Here is a 25,747-nt window from a genome sequence, read left to right on the forward strand (position 1 = left end):
TCAGCTGCTTCCAGGCCCACTCCCTACTAGCTGCCTGCCTGCTGATGACTGCAGACACAGCAGCAAAAATCCCTTTCTTTCCCCATGATGAGCAATCACTTGGCTACATGCAGACTTCCCTTCAAGTTGACTTCCCTTCTAGTTGCCATAAACATGTGGGAAATAGATAACTTGATGATAAAAGTAGCAAGGGCGTGAGAGGTTGAAGTTTCAGTGCTGTCAGGCTATCCCAGCCACTGGGGCATGGATTCGATCCCTGGTGGGGAGCTGACCCACATGTTGCAGCAGATTTCTCCTGTCTTGCTTGCTGTTCCCTTCGGCAGTATTATTTCAGTAGATCTGCCTCCCCACTCTGTCTCTGGTGAATCCTCTCACCCCCCGCACCTCTGGCTTACACCCCAGTTCTTGTATAATAAAAATAAATCCTTAAAAAATAAAGTTACATTACCTCAATAAAAAATAAAAATTAATTAAACAAAATAAATAAAAGTTAGGTTTAAAGTAGCTTAATGAGGCAGAAGTTGAGAAAGAATTCACCAGGGACAATTTCTATATAATTCAAAGCTGACGCTAACATTCTGTAAACCATTAACATGAACATGCATTACCTCTTCCTGGCTCATTCAACCTGTCCACACCTCCATAAGCAGTTCCTTTATTAAACTCACTTTAAGGGACCCTTTAAGAGCACATCTTCTGATTCTGTCTGAAACGCACCTGAAGAGGAGAGGGGACTCTGCTTGAAAGGCCTGGTGCACTGAGTGGAGGTCTGAGAGATGGTCCCTACCTTGAATCTTTCTCAGCTCTGCAGTGAAATCCTGCTCTTCGCCAGTCTCTTGGATGTACAGGGGTCCCCAAGATTCGTATTTGTGAGTGGTATCTATAGACTCTGTCTGTGTGCTACTTGGGGATCCTTTTGCTGTTCCTGAAGATGACATCTCCTCCCACACAGGCTTCTGTTTGTTTGGAGGTGAGACCTGGAAGCAATTAGGCAGGGCCTGGTTTATGCACAGTCCATTTAAGGACTAGCATGAAAGAAAATCTCAGGAGAGTTATATAAAATCTCTAGGAAAAAGAAAAGAAAAACATCCATCCCTTTTAATTCCAAAGGCTACGGGTTAGTTTAAATAGAAGAACAATAGAGGAAGCCTGGTGTCATTCAGTGAAAACTTCTACCCAGCCGTTCTTATTGTATGGACAAGCCCACTCCTGCCTCGACTGCATTCCTCCCACTCTCACAGACTAAAGCCTTCCAGCATACCTGCTGTCCTGGCTCATCCAGTTCTTGCTCCAGATCTTCCAGGAGGGTGACGGCCTCTTCAGCACTCTCCGGGCTGTGATCCTGCACCCAGGCCTTCAACTCCTGGGGCAGGATGCTGAGGAACTGCTCCAGCACCAGCAGCTCCAGGATCTGCTCCTTGGTGTGGATCTCAGGCCTCAGCCACTCACAGCAGAGTACCCGGAGCTGGCTCAGGGCCTCCCGTGGTCCGGGGGTGTCATTGTACCCAAATTGCCTGAAGCGCTGGCGGAACATCTCCAGGCTAGGATGGCACCTCCCTTTTTCCTCGACTTTCAGCTCCTGAGGAGGCCTAGAACCCAGAGCTGCAGCCATGCCCAGTACCTTGGTCATCAATACACCCTTCACTAAAGATGGGGCTCTGTATAGCAGTAATATTGGTTCCTCTGGGTTGCTGGTTCTACACCTTAAACCTAAGAAAATATGGTTACCATAAAATTACCAAAAAAAAAAAAAATATTTTAAAATATCTTTATAGACAAACTTTTAGCACAAGAAATTGTGAAAATTATGGCTACCATAAAACTACTATATAGAAATTACTATTCAAAATCTCTGGAGTCAGCTCAGGATCTCCTACTTTGATTTTACTTTGTCTCCATTCTCTAAAAAGTATAATTATTATGGGCCTCCCTGGTTGCATAGGGGTTGGGTTTCAGTGCTATCTGTGGTGGCCTGGGCTCAATCCCTGGCCAGGGAGTTAACCCATATGGCGCAGCAGACCTCTCCTGTCTCACCCGCTGCTCCCTTCAGCAGTGTATTTCAGTCCATCTGCCTGTTCTGTTCCCCAGTCTGGTAGGTCCTCTCATTGCCTCTCCCCCAGATCCCCCTACCTCTGGCCTACAGCCCTGGTCTTGTATGCATAAATAGATAGAAATAAATCTTTGAAGTATAATTATCATTTAAAAATTAACTTTATTTTTTTTTTTTATTTTTTTATTTTTTTTTTTTTTTAATAGAGGCATGTTTTATTTATTTGTTTGTTTGTTTGTTTTGTTTATACATGCACTGGGTACAGTCAGAAGCGCGGGAGGGTGAGAGAATTCACCAGAGCCAGAGCGGGGAGCAGAGCAGGCAGAAGGACCGAAGTACACTGCTGAGGGGAGCAGCGGGCGGCAGGAGAGGTCTGCGCGCCATGTGGGACCCTCCTCCGGTGGCCGGGGAGCAGCTGGGGATCGAACCGGCGCCGCAGAGGCCGCGGGCAGCTTCGCAACCCAGCGCTCAACCGCTGCGCCACCGGGGAGGCCCTAAAAATTAACTTTAAATTAACTCTGCTCTCAAAATTGTTTCAGAATCTTATGACTCTTGAGATTTCAACAGACTATCTATTGACCTAATCTAATTGTCTAATTAATTATTGTCTAATCCTAAGACTGTTAACTTCAATGTTAAAAATTTACTCATCAAATGACTGGCTTGGTCAGCGTAACCAGGTGTCATGTTAGAGGACTGGAACTAACTAGCATATTTAAGTGACTGAATACAATTAGTGATATAATTTTGAGTTTCACTAGATCCATTTTAAGTAGGGCATACTCAAGTTTTTATCATCCATCCATTCACCCATACCTCTATTCACACAGTAAGTTTATAAAGGGAAAAGAGAAAGAAAAAGAAAAATGCTTACATAGACCCAGGGGAGTAGTCTTAAGGACAAGATCTGCCATACTTAAGTTTTTAAATGTTTTTTACCTCTAGCTTTCACAGAAAGTATTTTTTCTCTTGAATTTTAAATCTTTCAAATATTTTTGATCACTTAATGCATTAGAATACAGAAAACACCTGTAGTAAATAACGAAATCTGTTCATTCACCATTTACTGAATGCTTGTTATGGTCTCAATGATGAGTAAGACAGCCCTACCCCGCTCCCCTCATGGGGGTTTTTAAGTTAATGGGAAAGACAGAAATAAACTAAACAGACAACAGAATAAGCCTATCATTATTGGCATTCATAAAGATATTCTGAAAGAAAAATACAAATTAATTAATCATACATGCCTGTAGCTGGCCTTCCTGAGCAAGTTTTCAAACCTTAAGCTGCATTTTTCATATCACATAAATGCCCCCATACTGGATTTGGATAATCCAGAGCATAAAAATTCCAGTAGCACAGAGTCAAATAGATAATAATTTACATGTGTGTTTGTCATATGAAATTATAACAATAGTAGAGACCATAAAAATGTTAATATGGTTTCTTAAAGCTGAAGATGAGGCAACAGGAATTACAGATACTCCAAACTTAGGGCATTTAAAAACCTGAGTATGCTGGGCCTTCCTGGTGGTGCAAGGGGTTAAGCACCACTATGAAGCAATCCACAGCCTCTGCTGCGAGTTTGATCCCCGGCTGGCCAGAGAGAAATCCACTTGGCGGAGCAGACCTCTCCTGTCTCGCCCGCCCGCTGCTCCCTCAGCAGTGTATTTCAGTCGATCTGCCTGTTCTGTTCCCCACTTTGTCTCTGGTGAATCCTCTCACCCCCCACATTTCTGGCCTGTACCCCAAATCTTGTATGCATGAATAAATCTTTAAAAAAAATAAAATAAGGGCCTCCCTGGTGGCGCTGCCCACAGCCTCTGCAGCGCCGATTCGATCCCTAGCTGCTCCCCGGACACCAGAGGAGGGTCCCACATGGCGCGCAGACCTCTCCTGCCGCCCGCTGCTCCCCTCAGCAGTGTACTTCAGTCTGCCTGCTCTGCTCCCCACTCTGGCTCTGGTGAATCCTCTCACCCTCCCGAGCTTCTGACTGTACCCAGTGTTTGTATAAATAAATAAATAAATAGATCTTTAAAAAAATAAAAAAAATAAAAATAAATAAAAACCCGCATATGCTAATTTCTAACATGCACATCAGTTTCCATAGATCTGACTGGGTAAGCACTAGAAAGATCGTAAGTCCCTCTCACACATAATATACACATAATCACAATGAAGGAAAAAGGACAAACCATTAACAGTGGTAGTTCTGGGTTGTAGAATTATGGATGACTTCCATTTTTTATATTCTTTTGCCAACACAATTTCATTCCTTAAAAAGAGGAAAAGCTCAAACAAAAACCATCAATTCTGACCCACACGGAACCCCCCACATTTATGCTATCTCTTTTATATTAGGTGTTTAGTTTCACACATCATTAAATACATGTAACCCTGGTTTTATGAGAAATTCACTAATACTCAGCTGCTAATTAGTTCAGAATTCTAGGGATACAAATTCTTGGATTCATCTCCACTGTACCGCAATTCTGAAATAACCCATGAGATACCAACAGGTGTTCTGACAGGATGGACTGAAATCAGCATGGTCTACTTCCTCATGCTGTCCTCTGCACCCAATGAACTACTAAAGTTCTCAAGTTCAACATTATTTGAAAACTAAGCCTGGGAGATGCACTGCCATATAGTCTCCTATAGTAAAGGCACTAGCACTGAACACTACCTTACCCATAAAATAACAGATGTAGCAATACTGACAGCATCTGCAGATATGCACAAAAGCAGGCCCCCTCAGTACTGAAATAACTTTACAGATGTGGTTCTAAAATTTCCCACTCTAGCCAGAGGAGGGCAGAGCAAGAACAAGATATTCCTATTTGGCCCACCCACTTTCTAAAACCTGGCCTAGGAAACTCAGAAAGCCATGAGGAATTCCAGTACAGTACAGACAGGCTTTAATTACCATCTAGACTCACAACTGCTCAATTTATCTTCTCAGTTCCAGAATCACAGGACCAACTACACACTTGATACTGCCACCAGAATGTCAATGGCGTCTCAAGCACACCATGTCTAAAACTGACCTTCCCATTTTCCCTCCCAAAGCTGCTCATCTTTGTTAACAACTCCCCTGTTTTTTCTTGGCCTAAAACCCTGGCCACTTCTGATTCTTTCACATTCTACATACAATTAATTCATCAGCAAATCTTGTTAATTCTATGTGTAAGGGATCCAGAGTTCAATTACTTCTTACTACCTCCAACACTGCCATCCCAATCTATCACCTCTTGCCCGGAGAATGCTATCATCCCCTAATTGCTTCCTCCTTGCCCACTCGGTCAGTTCCCAATGCAGCACCCAGTGACCCAGTTAAAATACAAGTCAGATCACATGATTCTCTGCTCCTTTCAAGGCACAACGTCTCACAAAGAAGGAGAAAGCCAACACCATTACGATGGCCAAAAAAACTCGTAAGATCTAGACCATGTTTGCCTCTCTTTTTTCCCCTTTCTCTCTCCCTCATTCTACCCAAGGACACTACTCCCTAAACATATGGGCAAGTTTCACCTCAGAGCCTTTGTGCTGTTTCCTCTGCCTAAAATCTCCTCCAGATACAAGAGACTCACTTCCCTCACCTCCTTCAGGTCTGTGCTCAGATGTTATCTCCTCGGTAATGCAGCTCTGACCCACCAGCACACTACCCTCCTGCAGCACAGAACATTTTATTCTCCAAATCTACTCTTTTCTGCTACATCACTTACTACCACACAGATACTTTATATTTCACACCCCCTGCCCCCTTTCCCAGCCTTTTAATAAACTGTCTCCTTCCTTGCACATAATTTCTCCATGGCAAGAACTTTTTTCCCCCTGAGCAAAGCTGGTAATTTCACATGTTAACTCTAAGGTTCATTTAGTTGTCTCTGAATTTTTCTTAAATGTTCATAAAATCAAAATGCACGTGGGTAGGAAATCAGGCTTCATTACTAACTCACAATATCTTCAACTATAGCAAAATATCTCCTTTAGGTTATCTAGAAAGTTTAGCTCAAGAGCCCCGTCTAGCAAAAGTTCACCATCTACTATAAGCCAAAGACCTCTGTTCTGTTCCTAGTTTTTTGTCTTTCTTTCTTTCACCTTTATGCCAATTTCCCAAAGTTTATATGCCCTTTAAAAAATGGCCAAATCCATTCTGGAACAGTCTGAGGCATACACAAGTCAAGTTATCACAGCCTCTGACAATTTAATGAAACAAATAATGCTAGAATGCCTTTAATAGTTCATTCTGTACCGGAAAACTTCTAAGCAGTCAATTTGATAATTTCTGAGGCACAAAATTCTACAATTGGATAGTCTAGTTGTTTCAAGACTTTCTTTAACCTGAACAAAATTCTGCATCCTTTTTTATCTTTTTTCTTCACTGACTCTAGTCGGGTGCTAGACTAATACTTTTCTCCGGAGCTGCCTTCCAGTAGCTGAAAACAAGTGTCTTACCTCTTCACTCTTTCCCCCCCAGTTCTTTTCAGTGCCTCACATAACAGGTTTCAAAATACCTCACCCACCTGATAACCTTTCTTTTGGCAAACTATAGATGGTAATTTAAAATGTTTTTTAAACTGGAGATGCTTCCTTTATGAGTATACTTTCTACCCTGAACAAAGCCCAAGGGGACCATTTCCTCCCTTAGATCGGAGACTACCTAAAGCTTCTAATGAGGGTCAGTTTCTCACAAAGGGTCCCCAACATCCTCGCGCGTGCTTCTATCACTCAGCCCTGAGTTTACACTGTCAGTCGAGGGGTGGGGGGAACGGGGGTGGGAGGGTAAGCAGACGGGTCAAATCGACAAACCTCGCGGCTCAAGAAAAACGCTAGAGTCAACGCTACCCTTGCTCAGCCGCAGTTTCCAGACTTTAAGACAAAGTTGTTAAACCTGGGGGTGGGGTACTTTCCACGGAGCGAGCGCCTCCACTAGCCGCGGCCGGGCAGGGACAGGCGGCTCCTCCCCACAGCTCTTTCAGGACAGGTCTGGGGGCGGCTTCCCACGGGCCACAACTGCCTAGCCCACTCCTCCCTCCTCAAACCCTATCGGCCAAAGCTCCCTCTCTCGCCCGCCACGCGAACCGAGGATCAGAAGGCTCACCGTGAGTCAGAGCCGCCCGGGGCGCTGGGACACCGCGACGCGCACGGCGAGCCGGCGCGGCCGGACGTGCGTCACAGCCGCGGTCCGCGTGGTGCCCCTCTAGGAATTCGGAGGCCTCGCGTCTCGTTCCGTCTTTGTGGACGCAGAGCCCCACGCCTGCCGCACCGAGAGAGAGAGAGAGAGAGAGAGAGAGAGAGAGAGAGAGAGAGAGAGAGAGAGAGAGAGAGAGATTCAGTACTCACTCGCAGACCTGGGTCTCTGAGGCGGCAGTCCCAGCCGTTGGAATTTTTGCGGATTCTAAAATTCCTGGGCAGTAATGGTAGAAGCTGCCCTAAGTCCAGATGCTACATACAGAGCTTGGTAAACCTGCATGTAGGGTTACCTGCTGTACTTGCTCAGCTGCAGGTTACCAGACTGAAGAATCAGTTTCCCATCTCAGCCGCATCCACTCTGGCCCCCACTGGGTTTGCTTTTGCCTGGTCCCTCAAAACTCATTTTGTTGTAGAGCAACCCCGATACAAAATGGGGTGCCTGACTGTGGGTCCTCACCCGCGCTTAAAAGGACTTAGCAATGCTCTACTGAAGGCACACGTGAAAGGTTAATAAAAGGTTTATTTACAAGGGAAGGGGAAATGAGGAAATGTACAGCTCAGGGAGAAAAGTGGGAGACAAAGTTTTAAATGAGTCCTACCCTATCCGCCGATCAGGAATCCCAAAATGGCGCTCTCAGAGTTGGCCGCCAGCCAGGAGAGGTGAAGCCAGAAGGCGAGCGATCGCAAGCCAGAGAGAGAGAGAGAGACCCCAAGGCCCACGTGTTTGGTTTTTTATATCCAACCTGGCTGCCCAACTCCACCCTCAGGTCCCAGCCACCCTCCCTTTGGTGGTGATGGGATTTGTCTTTCCCAGTGTCCTGATGGCTTTAGTCTGGAGTGGGGGTGGGGCCCACATAGCCTGTATGGGATTAACTCAGGACATCATTTCCCCCTAACAATTCCCCCCTTTCACTTTTTTGCTACCATTTCCATGGTGATGAAGATCAAACATATGGATGCTGGGATACAAATATTATACTGCTAGTCTGTTAGGGGGAAATGATGTCCTGAGTTAATCCCATACAGGCTTTGTGGACCCCACCCCCACTCCAGACTAAAGCCATCAAGACATTGGGAAAGACAAATCCCATCACCACCAAAGGGAGGGTGGCTGGGACCTGAGGGTGGAGTTGGGCAGCCAGGTTGGATATATAAAAACCAAACACGTGGGCCTTGGGCTCTCTCTGGCTCGCGATCGCTCGCCTCCTGGCTTCACCGCTCCTGGCTGGCGGCCAACTCTGAGAGCACCATTTTGGGATTCCTGATCGGCGGATCGGGTAGGACTCATTTAAAAAAAAAAAAATAAAACTTTGTCTCCCACTTTTCTCCCAGAGCTGTACATTTCCTCATTTCCCCTTCCCTTGTAAATAAACCTTTTATTAACCTTTCACGTGTGCCTGCAGTAGAGCATTGATAAGTCCTTTTAAGCGCGCGGGTGAGGACCCACAGTCAGGCACCCTGTTTTGTATCGGGGTTGCTCTACAACAAGTCCTGCAGAACTAGTGCGCTTATGGTGACCAACGCAAGGAATGTTACTTTGGGCTGGTCAACCGCGGGTGTAACTTGGAAACCACGCTGGGCACCAAACTGTTGTAGAGCAACCCCGATACAAAACGGGGTGCCTGACTGTGAGTCCTCACCCGAGCGCTTAAAAAGACTTATCAATGCTCTACTGCAGGCACACGCGAAAGGTTAATAAAAGGTTTATTTACAAGGTAAGGGGAAATGAGGAAATGTACAGCTCTGGGAGAAAAGTGGGAGACAAAGTTTTAAATGAGTCCTACCCGATCCGCCGATCAGGAATCCCAAAATGGCGCTCTCAGAGTTGGCCGCCAGCCAGGAGCGGTGAAGCCAGAAGGCGAGCGATCGCGAGCCAGAGAGAGAGAGAGACCCCAAGGCCCACGTGTTTGGTTTTTTATATCCAACCTGGCTGCCCAACTCCACCCTCAGGTCCCAGCCACCCTCCCTTTGGTGGTGATGGGATTTGTCTTTCCCAGTGTCCTGATGGCTTTAGTCTGGAGTGGGGGTGGGGTCCACAAAGCCTGTATGGGATTAACTCAGGACATCATTTCCCCCTAACAATTTGACGAGGAACAGCAACATATCTGCACATGAAATTCTCTGTCTAAAAGCATCATAAATTTATAGAAATATGGCATTTCCTCCTGATGTTTTCTAGGATCATTTAAACATTTTATTTGCAAATACATAAAAAAGTAGAAAGACTAGTGCACCCCTTACAACATTAGTCAGCTTCAACAATTATCACATGGTCTATCTTGCTTTCTTCACACCCCCGTGCACTGATTAGACATCTAAGATGGCCCACTTCTGGATGCCTCATGTTGAGGAGCATTCAAAAGTCAATGGTTTTGTAGTTCCATAAAACTGGGGGGAAGGGAATAGGCAAAATTTTTAAAAGCCCATGGTCTTCCACAAACGAACAAATAGTGATGGGTGAGGCCTGAGAATCAGGAGAACTTTCCTTCATCTTAGGAGAAGACAGGGTGAATGAGGGACAAAACAGTCTTAGTTTTCAAATATGTGAAGTGTTATTATTTAAAAGAGATGTTTGTCTTAGGTAACCCTAGAGGATAGAACTAAGACCCATGATGGGAACAACCAACCAGTTCAATAACAGGACGGACTTACTAGTGGATTTGTCCAAGAATGGCCAGCCACTTCCTGAATCATCTTGTGTGCTGTTTTGAAGAAGTGGGAGAATCCTAGGGATGATGACAGGGGTTTTGTGAGTGAATTGTTGTGCTAGATGACCTTTAACATCTTCCTGCAGCTTTCCTGAGATTCCTGTTAGTTTTTCATTTGCCCTTCAACCTAATTTTTACAATACTTGTTCAGTTTACCACTCTCTCCACACACCTCCTTTGAGTATTTACTATGAGCCAGGTACCAAGTTTAGCATTTGACTTCCATTCTTTGTTGCTACATTAAAAATACCCCCCAAATTAGTGCTTTAACACAACAATTATATCTCACATAATATCACAAATCTTTGGTTGGGTGGGATGTTCTGCTTCCTGTGGTGTTAACTGAGAAGTTAGGATGGCTGGCCCTTGGTGCTGGCCCATGACAGAAGCTCAGTTGGAAATGCTGATCTGGGTTGTCTGTGCTCTGGCTTAGTTCTCATGGCTGGACTTCCTCACAGCATGATGACCAAGTTTCCCAAAAGGAACATTTTAAGAGGTCAAGGTGGAATTTGTAACATTAAGACCCAGTCTTGGAAGTTACACAGTATCATTTCCACACACTTGATTGTCATAACAGATCATTCTGCCAGATTCAAAAGAAGAGAAGACTATCCCTTGGTCATATTGTAAAAGAGTATGTGGGATAGGAGATAATGTGACCAAATTGTTTGGAAATAATCTTCTATACACATTTGTCTTTGTTACATCAATCCTATAAAATATTAGAATCTTGAGAATATTTACCCCTGTGATATTAAAATACCTTTTATAGCTCATAAAACTAGGGCTCAGAAAAGTAAATACCTTTACTAGTGTCACACAATTGATATGCCTGAAAGTCAAGATTTCATCTTGGCTCTTTCTCCAAAGCCTGTGTGCTTTGGAGTACTATATTGCCTCTGGGTTAGACTGGAGAAAGCAGCAATGTTTGAAGGGAACAGAATCACTAGGGTTGAGGGGAAAACCAGGAAATTTGCACCAATTCTAAGAGCCATGTGTGTGTTGTTTTGGCAGCCTCTATCCAGCCTCTTAGTCAAAAGGACTTTGCAACCAGTGAATCGTGATACAAGGCCTTAAAAAGGAAATTTGTCTAGTTTTAAGCCTGTTATTCTGTCTAAAGCAAAAGGACCTAGAGTTGCCATATTGTAAAATTGTAATACCATAAGAGATCTTAAGGACAAACTGGTTAAGTTCTTATTTTCAGATGAAGAAACCAATGCCTGCAAAAGTCATATCTGAGGCACAGTCATTAGCTAATTAGTAGTAGGGGTGAGAGTAGAATTCAGAGAATCTAATTCAATCCTGTGTCCTTACTATATATGTTATGGATTTCTAAAAATTTTGTTAGAAAGGTCAACAATTTTGTAGAAAGATTAGCTGTCCGTTCAAATTGTACTATATTAAAACAAGTTAACTTAGGTAGATTCGTTATTTTCTTCCATCAATATAACCAAGGCCAAACAAATCCACTCACTGTGATGTGTCATGCATTTCCTCTTCTTCAGAATGGTTTTGATTTCCAAGAACCTCATATTCTTCCAATGAATTCATTCAATAAATACCAAGAAAGTATTCAACAAATACCGAGAACCTATAATGTGTTAGGCATTGTGTAAAAGCACAAGAAAAAAAAATACATGTATTTCTAAGTAGACATGGTAGTCAGGGTATTAGATCAGTAAGTGGTGGCTGACTTGGGCCTCCCTGGTGGCACAGCGGTTAAAGTCTCAGTACTATCAAGCTATGGGCAGCCACTGCAGCACAAGTTCAATCCCCGGCCAGGGAGCTAACCCACACGGCACAGCAGACCTCTCCTGTTTAGCCCGCTGTTCCCCTCAGCAGTGTATTTTAGTAGATCTGCCTATTCTGCAGATTCACTCTCTCTGGTGAATCCTCTCACCCCCCATACCTCTGGCCTACACCCCAGTTCTATATGCATAAATAAATAAATCTTAAAAAATAAGTGGTGACTGGATGAATATGTCATTGTAACATGTGAACATGCTGTTCTATGATAGTCTCTAACTGTTCCTGTGACTGGGAGCTTACTACTTTAGACAACAATTCCTTCTTTTGGAGAGTTCTACTTGCTAAAATTTCTTTAAATCAAAGCAAAAATCTGCTTTCCTGGAATTTCAGCTCATTAATCCTAGTCTTGGTTGATCCTTTTCTCTCATAAAATGCATGTCCTTGTTCCTTGTCAGCCTTTCAAAATATATGAAAACTATCACCTATGATTTTCCCAATGAGCGCCCACAGCCGTTTCATGATCCTGACTAAAGTGGCTTCTGAATATTGGGGTTTTAAATATCTGAACAGACACTGGGTGCTGAGAGGCCACGGTTTCTCATTTAAACCACCTTCATTATTCAGTTCTCTTTTGTCTTAAACAATTATTTGGATCCTCATCTCTTTTTAGAGGGACGGGGATGGGGAGCTCAGTCAGAAGGATGGGTTTCTGATTCTGATCTCATTTGTAGCAGAAATTCACTTGGAAAAACTACCAGTGGCTGGTGTAGGTTTGGCTCCCTCCCTCCTTTTCCAACAGGACGGTCAGGGTTCTCTCTAAAATGGCTGCATTCTGGATCTTCCTGGCTCATTCTTTCCATCACTTACTTGTGCTGCCAAACTATGTTTGGCCACTAGAGGGTGACCAAACCTAGATGTCTACTAGAACATAGCTAGCTAGGCAAGCTCCTTGCTCATTATAGCTCTGAAAACTTCATTTTCTTCTTCCTGGAGCTCACATGTACAGCATGTTGGGAAACTGCTAAGACATCTGCTAAAGAAAATGAAAGGAAAAGACAGTAAAAGTGAAGTGGTGCAGTCAGACAATCCTGTGGCTGAGTGCTGGAGCTCTGTTGCTAATGCGTCTAGGGAGATTTGGATCTGCAACTTGGTTTTCTGGAAAATGGACATCATAATATGTGCTCTGACTGCAGCGTTTGGAGAAAGACTAAATGCTATTACATAAGAGTAAACTAGCTTATAAATAGTAAGGGCTTTTTAATATTCAAAACTCTTGGCTCCAGTATTATTTCTGATCTTGATTTTTATTTTTTTAAAGATTTTATTTATTTATATAAGAACCAGTGTACAGGCCAGATGCACTGGAGGGTGAGAGGATTCACCAGAGACAGAGCGGGGAGCAGAACAGGCAGACTGACGAAATACACTGCTGAGGGGAGCAGTGGGTGAGACAGGAGAGGTCTGCTGCACTGTGTTGGATTCTCGCCGGCCAGGATCAATCCCACACTGCAGAGGCTGCGGACAGCATCACAATGTGGTGCTCAACTCCAGGGAGGCCCTATTTCTGATCTTGTTTTAGTGTCAACTCCTCCTCCCCACAAACGAAAAGATTCTTTTTTCCCAACACCCCTCTTCTCAACAGAAGGTAAATTTTCCTGTCAAGTTGTTTACATGAGAAGTTGCTGACTTTTTCCCCCTTGTTCATGAAAGAATCCAGAAGACATTTGCTTCATTTCAGAGTAGGAGATCACAATAGATTGGCATCTATTGAATAGCTAAGACCTCTAGTGTGCAAAATCGCTTCTCAGGATGCCCCAGTGTCCATCAGCCATACCTGAATGCCTGAACTGATTGCAACCACCAGTCTGGCTGGCTCTACAAGGTTCTTTCATCCCCAGTGGCCTTCACTAGACACTTCTGGTCGTACAACTTGTGCTCTGCATAACCCTAGGGGCCATCACACAATGTAGTTATCAGGGAGTTGTACAGTCACAATTTGCCAGCAAAGGTAGTCAAGTGTCCTGAGGAGGGGACACCTTGTTCCAATTTGTTCAAAATCCTGGCAGCCACAGGCAGAGCTGGCATTACTCATCTGCCTCACTCATTGCTGGATCTCTTCTAATATTCCTAACACCCAGCACTTGTTCACTGAAAGGATTTAGTTCTATTTCTTGGAATCAGGCAAAACAAATCCCCCTACTAAATATTCCTTAAGTATTTAAGGTAGAGACTAAGTTCCCAGTAATTAAGTTCACTAAGTTCTTGTTGGACACAGCAGTTGATTTACCATGTTGAAGTAGGTCTCTCTTTTAAGATGTGGCATCCAGAGCCAAATGCAGGGCACATAATGATGGATCACCCAGGTATTGTAGAGTCAGACTAGCACCTCCTAGTCAAGAATCTCGACTGGAGGCTATGCCGAGGAATCTGAGGCTTGGAGGCAGGGGTGGTAAATACTGGCAAAGGGACATGATAGTTTGGGAAAAGAAAGACCTCTACAAACCGTTCAGTCATTTCCATTATTCAGTCATTTCTAAATAATTGAAATAATAGATCCTCAGAGGATCTAGGAAGCAAAGGAACTCCATCAGCAGAATGATTGGGACTCCTGGGCTCTACTTTTGGGGCACTATGAGGCTCTGCCCCCCACTCCATGCCCAAACCTAATTGTTAACTCAGAACCATAGTCTCTCATAGGGCCTCTTGTCCTCTGCCATGGCCAAGTTCAATAACCGTGTAGGATTTCCTCCTGTTTCCATCTACCCTGCCTCACTTTTGTTCTCTGGAATCACTTCCTAATAGATCATCTGCACACAGGTCCTCAGGTTCTGCTCTCTGGAGGACTCAGGCTAAGAGTTAGGCAGGGCCAGGGTTAGTATTCCAATCTTAAGGATACTGAAATCAAAGTAAATCAGAGCACTTGGCACATCTCTTCTGGTTTCTAAACAGGGTAAGTTAAATATTTAAATGAGAGGAAAAAAGTCAAATAGTTTGTTTCAACATATTAGTAACAACAAATTAGGTTAAAGGTCATCATTTGAAGGTAGAAGCTAGCAGATCACATGCTGCACCATCAGTAGGATGCTCCGTTTTCTAAGTTTCATGAATTGGTCAAAGGTCATTTCAATGGTTGCATCTTATGAAAAAAAATGTTTTAGGGTTCCATTAAACAGCTCCTTTACCCCATGGTTGTTCATCCTGTGGCTTCTAAGAAGCTACCCAAAGCTCTTCCGTGGTAGAGGGTTTGTGAATTACTTAGAATATGTTTGCATGAGGATTGTTTGTGGGTGCAGATCCAGTTTTTAACTTTGAGAATATATCTTTCTATACCAAAACAAGTGCATTTATGCAACTAAGGACAACAAAAAAATAAACACAAGTATTGCCACCTAGAGATGATAATTTATTGTTTTACCATGACCCAGAAAATAACAACAGAAATAACAAGTTATAACAAATCCCCATAATTTCCTTCTCCAATCTCTCTATCCCAATATTCATCGGACAACACTGGTCCCATAAAATGGACCATTGCAATAAATGCACATACATTTTTTTGCTGCCATTTCTCATGATTGAAACTTCAGTCCCTGATAGTTCAAATTGTTAATGGAGGAGTTCCTTAGCTCTCAAAAAACCAAACCACTTTTCCCCTAAGATTCCACTATTTATTGAGAAGTCATTGCAGAAAAGTTAATGAGGATTTTAAATGAACATATTCAACTTCGAAATCATTTACTGAACATCTACCAAGCATCTGGGCTCTTCGGAGACTACTGAAATGAAAAGTCCAGTTTTTAACAGCAATAACTTAATTCTGCAGGTATACAAAGACAAATTTATTCTTTTGGTCTAATTTATTCTAAATTAAGAAACTAGGAACTGAGAAAACAGGAAAAGGTTGTTTTATTCAGTCTACAGATAAACAAGACAATGCCTGAGTTAGCTCTCTATATAAATTTAGGCTTACCATGTTGACCTGGCTGCAATAATCTATAACTAAAAGTTAATAAAAATACATATTTTAAAATAATTGCTGATTTTGCTTGCATACCTGATCCCGAAACTCACATTTTGAAACAGTATCTTCCTGCATAATCATAATCCGCTTCCTCCCACCCCACCCCCCTCATGTTTTCATGTAAGAACACCCACTACCAGCAGAAGCACCTCTAAGTCTAATATGCTTTGTCCTTATTACAGCTGACTAAAACCAACTGTTACGTGATAGAGGTGAAGGGGAAAGCAAAGGGGCACTGACCCCAACACATCCCTAGCAGTTTCTTGTCTCTCCCTCAGCCAGGCCTCATCGCTTTTCCTCAGCTGGCAGGCAGGGGCTGTCACAGCTTCCCTCCTGGCTGCCCCTTCCTACCACACAACCTTGTTGGGAAACTACATGGTGGTGATTCTGGGCAACTGTAGCTGCCTTGTCCCTCCCCTGAACCAAAGGAATTTAAGAGCCAAATCTAAAACTGGAATGAAATCCACATTTCAATGCCACTGTTCAATCATTCATTCTTCAGATCTTGAAACACTCAGCTCTGTTGCTTAGTGAGTGCTTGCTGAAGGGGGAAAAAAAAAAAGCAAGGCCAATTAACTTAGCTGCTTCATGTGGAATCTGAAGTGAGTCGTGATTCCTCAGTAAAGGGAGGTGAGACTCTCAAACATCAAACAAACAAAACTTTAATAGCAGACTACTGTTTAGACGTCAACCTAATGCCCACTCTATCTTCCACTGTTTTAGGATAACAGAAAAAGGAGATTTGTGACATCCATTATTAAATATAACCAGACCATATGAAACTTAGTTCTCATGCTGAGACATTCCGTGTTATATGTCCAAAGCATTTCCCAAACTTTTGTTTGATCTGCAGATTTGGAGATGGCTTACCTCCCTATAACTTCAAGTTTGTTTTACAAAGCTTTGAAAAGTAAGAGATATTTCATTTTTTAGATATAAAAAAATCAATCTGAATAGCAAAATAAGTAAATGCCTTTACATGTATAGTAGTGTCTATTCTAAAAATGAAACCTAAATCTATGTTATGAAAACCTTTCAAATAATTCTTTTATTAAATTCTCCAGTAGTAGTTCAAAGAAGAATCTACTCTAATGTCAATGAAAAGATCTATTTATACCACTCCATTTCCTTTTCTCTGATTCTATTTTTTTGCTTTGCAATCTCCAGACCTACATATAGTTTCCAGATGGGGACACCTGGCCCCCTTAAATATTTCTGAAAAGTTGCTCAGAGTGGGACACAAGAATATGGCTCCTCTGGCAAGTATTGCTGTATCACTGTCTGACAACAGTTAATACTGTTGCTCCAATTCACATATGAACCTTCTACAACGATGGCGGTTACCAGCTTTAGATGAGTACATCAGGATGACCAGACCATGGAACAAAGGTAATAACTCTAAGACAAAATTAGAAAGAAATTATTTCACAGTTATAAATCTTCCCAAGTCCACTCTACTAATCCTAAACCCGGGGTGGGGGAGGGGGGAAAGCAAGGGGTGTAGGGAAGGTACACAGCCCTAGCCCAAGGGCATACTGCCAAAAAAACAAAACAAAAACAAAAACACTTCTCAGGGCTCATCAGAACTTTCTGCAATGCCAGAAACTGGATGCATCTGTGTCTATTTTCCAGAAATAGCCCTCTTGGTGTTTCCCTATCTCACATTCTCTAAGCATAAACATTTTAAAGAGTTGATGAGAGAAGCGGGACTATGGTTTATAGACTCTGGACATGTGTCCCACTGGCCTTTCCTGTACACTCCCTACTCTCGATTCATTGAGGTCTCCACCCAACAAGCTCAGAAAACTCATCCCCTGTGGTTGAAATGATGACCTGGCAGCTAAGAGGTCTGCTTCCTGGCTTTGAAAAGAAAACTCTCAGGAAGCTGCAGATGTAAGAACTGTTCATTTTAGTTCCCTATTAACCTGTTTCTCCTAATGAATTTACTTATCCTCTCTGATTGGATAAGTGCCAAACTATGAAGCTTTTTTCATTTTCCCCCTCCTCAGTTCTGTGAACTGACTTTTTGTCTATAACCACGTCAACTTCTTCACTACTCACTCCAAAACTTTGCCCTTTTGGAGTGACATCAAATAGATTAAAAATAAAATACATTATCTGTTTACAGGGAATATACAAAACAACAACAGGGGTTGGGGATACAAAACACAGACACTGACAATATGATCATACAAAATATGTAGAAGTATCCACATTAACAAAGTCTGTAAGAAGTACATTTTGCTATTTCTTTAGGATTTTGCTATTTCTTTAGCATTTCCCCACATTTTTCTTCTGTGGATCCTCTGGAGTTAAGATTGAGCCTCCTGTGCAGTGTTTCTGAAATTCATTACATGATTGGAACATACTAACAGAATTCGTTTTCTGTCCAAAGCAATGAGCGCTATACATGAAAGTTTTCCTCACAGATAATATTAATAAAGTTTATATACAGCATAAGCTTTCTGATGCTAAGGGCTGAGATGTGATTAAAGGCTGTGCCATACTTATCACATTCAAGAGGTTCCCTTCTGGAATGGATTCTGATGTAAATGTGAATTGTCTCACATCTCAAACATGTCAACCTTTCTGTATATATTTAGCCAAGTTTGATTTGTATGCCTTCAAGAAAACACTAAGTGTCTTACTTATCAAGATGCCTCAGACATATAATTCTCAGGCTTTAGCCTTGCCTACCAGGTTGGAGTAGAAACAAATATCTCACAACTTGAATTTTACTTCTCTTCCTGGCAAGGTTAAGGTGTATTTTTTAAAACCCTTCAGAAACTTTCATTAGGTCAACTAACATGCTAATGGTTAACTACAGAGTACTTGAACTGTGAACAGATTTTAGCCAGTCAAAACTTTTGAATGACTATCCTGAGTGCTAATTAGATTTTGTAAGCCTTTTTGCTCTCAATCCAGTGACATTTTGCACTGAGCATCTGATAAATGAATACAATGCAAATGGTTTTAATAAACAGCTTGAGCTTCTTTTCTTCAGAAGACGTATCTTCAAACAGCTGCTTTAAGGAACGCATCTGCTGAAGATGTGAAGGAACCCAGTGGCTATCCCACATAGTCAATACAATGTCCCAGTGAAAAGGGAGTTAAATGTGGGGGCACAGGTTTTATATATATATATATATATATATATATATATATATATATATATATATAACTTCTATTTTAAAAACCCCAAAATGACAGCTATATTATGTCAGCGTGTAGTTGTGGCTAAAAAAAAGGCCAATGCGGAACCGACCGGAGTTCATTTCCTCTTAACAACAGTCAGCTCTTTGATTAGTGCCTGGAGTTAAGCACCTCACTGCTTTCAGTTTAGCAGCAAGACTTTACTCAAAAGCACAAGCAGTTTCCTATAAAACATCAATGTGCTTCTAGAAAATCTTAAAAGCAATTCTTCTACCAACATTTACTATAAAAAGCTACTTCGATATACTCTTCTGGAGTATCTCTTCTGTTTTTCTTAAATTAGAAGTACAGAAATATTCTGGTCACCAGTTGGCTTCCTTGAAGTTTTCCCAGGCAACACTGATGAAATTGTTCAGAAGCTGTAAGGAAGCTGTGGTTGGTCCAAGTTACAGAGATCAAAGAATTACAGCTGTGTAGAATCTTAGTTTGGTCTGGAGCTGGTCACATCTGTCCCCATCTCATTGGCGCCCCAAAAAGCCATGATGTCCCATGGACTTGAGCTATTGGTTAATGAACAACTGAACGATGATGTCTCTTGATGGAAAATCTCAAACTCTATGTGAGGTTCTCCTATTATGAGGCTAGCCTTTAGGTTTGTTCTACTCTACGTTTCTAGTGGGGCTGCCCACCATCATTTGCATGCTCTTATGAGCAATGGCACTTCTCCCCAGTCCCTGATGACCACCTATATCGCCCTCAATACTTAAGTCTCCTGTATGTGTATCTGAAAACAGTCTCTATCATTAGCTTCCAGGAAGTCAATGGCATCCTCCTGCACAGATGACGGAAAAGATCAGCCTCAGTCTTTAGTGATGAGAAGCAAAAAAGAGACTGTGTACTATAACTATGATACAATCAACCACATCTTAGCATGTTGGTGAACTTCTCAGAGCAATAAACACGTTATGATGTCAAATGCTTTTGTGACGTTTCTGGAAAGTGTGGAAAAAATACTGCCTACAACTTTCCTTTTTCTGAAGTGACCCAAAAAAATCACATTTTCTGAACTGTATTATCTAAAGTTACAAATGATTCTGAAAGTGCTCAAATCATTACTTTTTTCAGCAGCTGACTGAAGAGAATTCTGGCTAAGATCTTTACTACAGAAAGATGTCAAAAAAATGGCCTCAGTCAGTGTTCATATCCTTCAAGATGACAAGAGTAACTTCTGACATTCCAGGGTTTTTATTCATTGATGTGTGTTTAGAATCTACACAGGTGGCCAACCACCACCTTTCCTTCATATTTAGGGCAAAAAAATAGAATCAGACCCTAGAGCTTTATGTATATGCCCACATCTGAAGGTCCCCTTCAAAATTTGAGCCAGGCTACCATATTTCAGGTACTCCTGGTGCACAGGGCTTTATAGTAAATGTAAAAGTCCTGTCAGAAGTCAGGTATAATGAATGCCTCGCTCATGTTCAGCACCTGGTCCAGTGCTATTGGGGATATAAATATATCCCTTGATGATCAAACCATCTCTTTTGGGAGTGATGAAAACTTTCATACATAAAACAATGAAGGATTATAAGACAGTATACAATCAAGTGCTAACTTGTGGAGAACTGCATTTAGGAGTGCCATAGTGCTTTAGGGAATTTTGAGAAGGAAAGAAGTGTTTTGAATTGCAGTTGCCATTTTGGAATTTATCTCAGTGATGAGGATAGAACCATCTACACATGTTGGAGTCCTTTGGAACTGTAGACTGGTGCACGTACCCTCTCTTTCCGGGAGAGATAGAAATCTTTGGTTTGATACCGATCAGCACAGTCCTAGATTTCTATAGCTTTGGTAGGCTACCAGTGATCATATATATAACTTAACTAATTTGAGCAGCAGGTCCCAAAGTAATTTTTTGTTTTAACTGTCCCTCTTTCATGAGAAACAAGGTATAGCAAGATGTTGGCCAAGTCAGGCTTGTTTGCAGCAAGCAGCTTCTTGACCTTGATATCATGTTCACAGAGCCAATTTTAATCTTTCGATTATACACTGTGGTTGCTGAGAGTTTAACAGTGCCTTAGAGGTATCCTCATTACTGAAAAGCTGGATGCTTCACTGTGTGCATGCTTACATCTTGAGTGGAAATATCATGGATTAGCCATATGATTACCTTTTCTCTGCAGGGGCTGTGTGGAAGAATTACATGCCCACAGACTACACAAAGGCAGAACACTGCTGATGTAACTATAAGGATCCTTAAGTGTGATTTTTTTCTTTTAATCTGTTGAGGCTTTCTTTTTCCCCTCCATGGCCACACATCTCTGAAACAATTTTCGAAACAAAAGGGGGAAATGGCTTGTTGATAAATTCTCACTTTACACACAGCTTTTCAGGAATGCTCCAAATGCATCCAGGGAGGCTGGGCTGTACTCAGAGGCTCTCTCTCTGGTATGAATTCTGTGATGCAGAGTGAGGGTCGAGCTCCGGGTGAAGGCCTTGCCACACTTAGTGCACTTATAGGGTTTTTCTCGGGTGTGAATTCTCCGATGCAAAATAAGATATGAGTTTCGGTTGAAAGCTTTTCCACATTCACTACACTCATAGGGTTTTTCCCCTGTGTGGATTCTCTGATGTTTAGTAAGGTCTGAGCTCTGGCTGAAGGCCTTCCCACACTCGTTACATTCATAAGGTTTCTCTCCAGAGTGGATTCGCTGATGTAGAATGAGATTTGAACTATGACTAAAGGCTTTGCCACACTCATTACATTCATGAGGTTTCTCTCCTGTGTGGATTCTCTGATGCAGAACGAGGTTTGAGTTGAGACTGAAGGCTTTCCCACACTCACTACATTCATAGGGCTTTTCTCCAGTGTGGATTATTTTATGGCGAATAAGGCTTGAACTCCTCGTGAAGCATTTACCACATTCATCACATCTATGAGACTTTGCTCCTGTTGGAACTTCTTCAGGGGTGTTAAAGTTTGAACTTAGACTGAAGCTTCTTCCCAACCCTTTACCCTTCTCCCTTGGACCTCTCTCTCCTGTGGCTGTTTTTTTTTCCTTGGCTGTGACAGGCCCTGAATCTCTCTTTTCTTTTCCAGTCTTCTCCTCAGGGTTCCTCTGCTGCCTTTCTATTATTCTGCCCTGCTGCTCACGTTTTTCCCCAAACTCTTTCTGCAATCTTCCTGTTGTCTCTCCACGTGATGCTGAGTCTTCTGCCATTTCGGCCTTTGAGGTAGATTCCTCATTCTCATTCCTGTTTTCACAACCTGACACAATAAATAGAAAATACAAATAGCACCTTTTTCTTTTGAATATCCAGGCTAATCAAGTGACAGGAAGCCTCTACATGCCTGCAAAATCACTTCACAATATTAATCAGAGATAAGAGGAAAAAAAAAAAAACTAGGGACAGCAGTAGAGGTGGGTCTAGGAGGGCAGGCAAAGCATGGAGTAACAAGAGAGGGAGCATTCAGACAGGATGGGAATAAACAGAAACCCCGGGGAATGAGCAGAGGGAGCAGAACCAGGTGTGTGTGGGGGGGAGGAACAAAGAACATAAGAGATCACAATTCCATTATTTGGTCACCCAGTAATTAATTTGAAAAAACAAATATACATTTAAAAAAACATGGTCTGTTTCTAATGTATTTAAAAGTTTAATGGTTGGGCCTCCCAGGTGGCGCAGCAGTTGAGCGCTGGGTTGCGAAGCCTCTGCGGCCTCTGCGGCGCCGGTTCGATCCCCGGCTGCTCCCCGGCCACCACAGGAGGGTCCCACATGGCGCGCAGACCTCTCCTGCTGCCCGCTGCTCCCCTCAGCAGTATACTTCGGTCCTTCTGCCTGCTCTGCTCCCCGCTCTGGCTCTGGTGAATTCTCTCACCTTCCCGCGCTTCTGACTGTACCCAGTGCATGTATAAACAAACAAACAAATAAATAAATAAATAAAAATTCATGCCTCTAAAAAAAAAAAAAAAAAAGTTTAATGGTTACATGGCCCTTCAGACAAAGGAAAGAGTTTCTCTCCACCAGGGAGAGCAGCCGAGAGCTCTCTACAACAATGCTCAGTAAAAGAGATGCAGGCAAAGAAGTCTGCTGGGACATCAGCAAACATAACTAAAATCTTGACTGATAGACAACTGAGAATAACTGAGAAAAGAAACGAAACTGACCGGCCTCCCCGATGACCTAGGGGTAAGTCTCAGCGCTAACACTGCTACCACCTGAGTTTGATCCCTGGCCAGGTAGCTGACCCACATGGTGCAGGAGACCCCTTCTTGTCTCGCCTGCTGCTCCCCTCAGCAGTGTATTTCAGTAAATCCACCTGTTCTGTTTCCCACTATGTCTCTGGTGAATCCTCTAACTCTGGCACCTCTAGCCTGCACCCCAGTTTTTCTACACAAAAATTAAAAAAAATAAGAAAGAAAATAAACTAAAAACAATTCTGATGCCAGCCCACAAAGGAGAGAAGAAAAAATCTCACAAATGCAGAGCTGATCCTCTCATTTTAGCATAGCTTATTCAAACACTGGAATGTATTTTTCTTATAGTTTGCTATATTCTCTATCACTCTTTTTTTTTTTTAAATGACAACTCCTTTTTTTTTTTTAAGATTTATTTATTTGTTTATACAAGCACTGGGTATAGTCAGAAGCGCGGGAGAGTGAGAGAATTCACCAGAGCCAGAGCGGGGATCAGAGCAGGCGGAAGGACTGAAGCACACTGCTGAGGGGAGCAGCGGGCGGCAGGAGAGGTCTGCGCGCCATGTGGGACCCTCCTCTGGTGGCCGGGGAGCAGCCGGGGAGCAGCCGGGGATCGAACCAGTGCTGCAGAGGCTGCGGGCAGCTTCGCAACCCAGCACTCAACCGCCTTGCCACCGGGGAGGCCCTCTCTGTCACTCTTTTTAAACAGATTGGAAATGTTCAATAAACACACACTATTTTACATGTTTATGTTTGTCTAGCGAAAAACCAAATACCCCAATCCTATTCTTTATCAGGCTTCAGAAACCTTTCCAAGTAGGTCTCTATTACCCCAAACAGGCCCCTAAGAGCAACTACTAGTAGAGTTCAGTAGCTAACCCCTGACGTTAGTGATGAAGTTGGCATAAGTACTAAACTGATTATAAGTGAGGAAGAGGAAATTGGTCCCCTTCTTTTCAATTTCAAGCCAAGATCCTTAGCTAGATCGCTTCCAGTGTTGGTTGGTTTGTGCTTTTTTTTAAAGTTATCTCGGAGTAGGTAATAACAATGTTCAGTTCTTTCATAAATAAAGCTCAGTTCTTTGGCTTAATTTTCATCCAGTTCAAAGTGCAAATACCAGGAAACCATAAACCCCAGTTATATCCATGGTTCAAGCAAAACCGGGTTTGTTTAGTAATATCTTTTCTTCAGTTTCCCTTCATGCACCCTCCCTAGGCAGAATTCTTTACTGTGGACTTCCCTACGACAGGATGGATTTCAAGGTTTCTTTGCAGGACTATTTTTTTAGGATTAAGATCCAGCAGAGACAAAGTGAATGTTTGCCAACTGTATCACCTTGTCTTATTGGCCTGGTGCCTCTTAGAATTTCTTAATCTTCCTACAAACCCAGGACCCAGAACTCCTCATGAAGGATTACCATTAGGTGTGGAAAATGGGAATCCTGATTGTAAGCGAGGTACAGGCCCAAGTTCATGGAATACACAAAGCTGTTGGCAAGCAGTACTCCCAGAAAGGAAGAAGACAAAAAGCGCAAGAAGGAATGTGCGGCAGTTGAGGAAACATGGTGCCAGGTTAGGATTCAAATGATGCCCACTGGTCCTCTGTACTAGGAAATACACTCTCCCTCCATACGACAGAGGCACCCAAATTGTAACCCAAGGGGAGTAGAGCAGAATCCTCCTGGGTAACAGAGTGGTTGAAGAGGTGAGAATTCAAAACACTCTGATTTCAAACAGCAAAAACCACCTATTGGTAAAAAACAAAATCTACCTGGAATCAGGATTTTTATATATATCAGACTTTGAGGGTTAAATGAACATAGATATTCTCAGTTTCCATTGGCTTGAAGAATGGGCCTCAGTAATCTCTAAATCCTTGTCAACATTCAATTGAATTGTCAGAGATCCCATAGCCAAGAACAAAGAGAGGCAAGTAATCATATCAGACAATAATCCTGCATCAGTCTTACCCTGGGAAAACACGTTCCCATAATTCTCCTGCCTGTTGTCCCTATTGAGATTCCTTCGAGCCAGGTTCTGACATCCCCATTCCTCCAGGATGAGGGACACGGCCATGTCCTCGATCTTCACCATTGCCTGAAATAATGAGACCCCCACACTCAGTTCCCCCTGAACTGACAATCCCATTGCGCAAACCTGGAGTCAGGGACAGAGATGACTGTAAACCGTGAGGATGCTGGGAAAGAAAAGGTGACCATGCTGGACTCTGGAGGACTGGGGGGTGGTTCACAATGGGCTTGGGGCTCTGGGGGCAGTGGTATCAAGAATAAGAGTCCTGCTGGGGATTCCTTTCCTAAAAGTGCTCCAGGAAGGGAGGCCAATAGGAGGAACACAGGAGGGTAGAGGGGCCCACAGCTCACCTGGGAATCTGCTGTGAATAGTGCAGATGCCACCGCCTGGTCTCTGGGACTCCCCTCCTGATGAGGGGCAGGAACGTGGGTGGCAGGGAGAGCTGAGGGAGAAGAAAGAGACTGTGAGTAAAAGCAGCTCTATTCTGAGCCTCCCTCAATGAAGGACCCAGGGGCACTTTCTTTTCTGTACCCGTGTATTCAAGGTTCAGTGTTTAACTACAGAATAGATAATTACAGAGAATATCAAAAAGAAGCATGACTTGTTTCTGAAGAATTCTACTCTTAAGCAAAAGTCACAAG

General features: G+C 42.8%; 1 protein-coding gene across 5 annotated transcripts in view; it reads right to left on the reverse strand.

Annotated features, from left to right (window-relative positions):
* Positions 1-25,747, reverse strand: part of LOC119241610 (zinc finger protein with KRAB and SCAN domains 1) — a 48,580-nt gene that overhangs the window by 12,611 nt on the left and 10,222 nt on the right. For 2 of the 5 annotated variants that reach the window (XM_037507014.2, XM_037507013.2), the window contains 3 exons: positions 25,457-25,548; positions 25,046-25,172; positions 21,181-22,145 (listed from right to left, as the gene is read on the reverse strand). In XM_037507014.2, the coding sequence (XP_037362911.1) occupies positions 21,253-22,145; positions 25,046-25,172; positions 25,457-25,548 (1,112 nt within the window). In that variant the 3' untranslated portion in view covers positions 21,181-21,252. Of the gene's footprint in view, positions 1-787; positions 978-1,261; positions 1,711-4,245; positions 4,326-7,154; positions 7,206-10,110; positions 10,130-16,963; positions 16,976-21,180; positions 22,146-25,045; positions 25,173-25,456; positions 25,549-25,747 lie in introns of those variants that run through there. The other 3 variants (XM_054693660.1, XM_037507035.2, XM_037507034.2) reach the window with 3 other exon arrangements.

This window comes from Talpa occidentalis, unplaced genomic scaffold (genome assembly GCF_014898055.3).
Source record: "Talpa occidentalis isolate TD23 unplaced genomic scaffold, MPIMG_talOcc4v2.1 talOcc4.12, whole genome shotgun sequence".
Taxonomy (NCBI): Eukaryota; Metazoa; Chordata; class Mammalia; order Eulipotyphla; family Talpidae; genus Talpa; species Talpa occidentalis.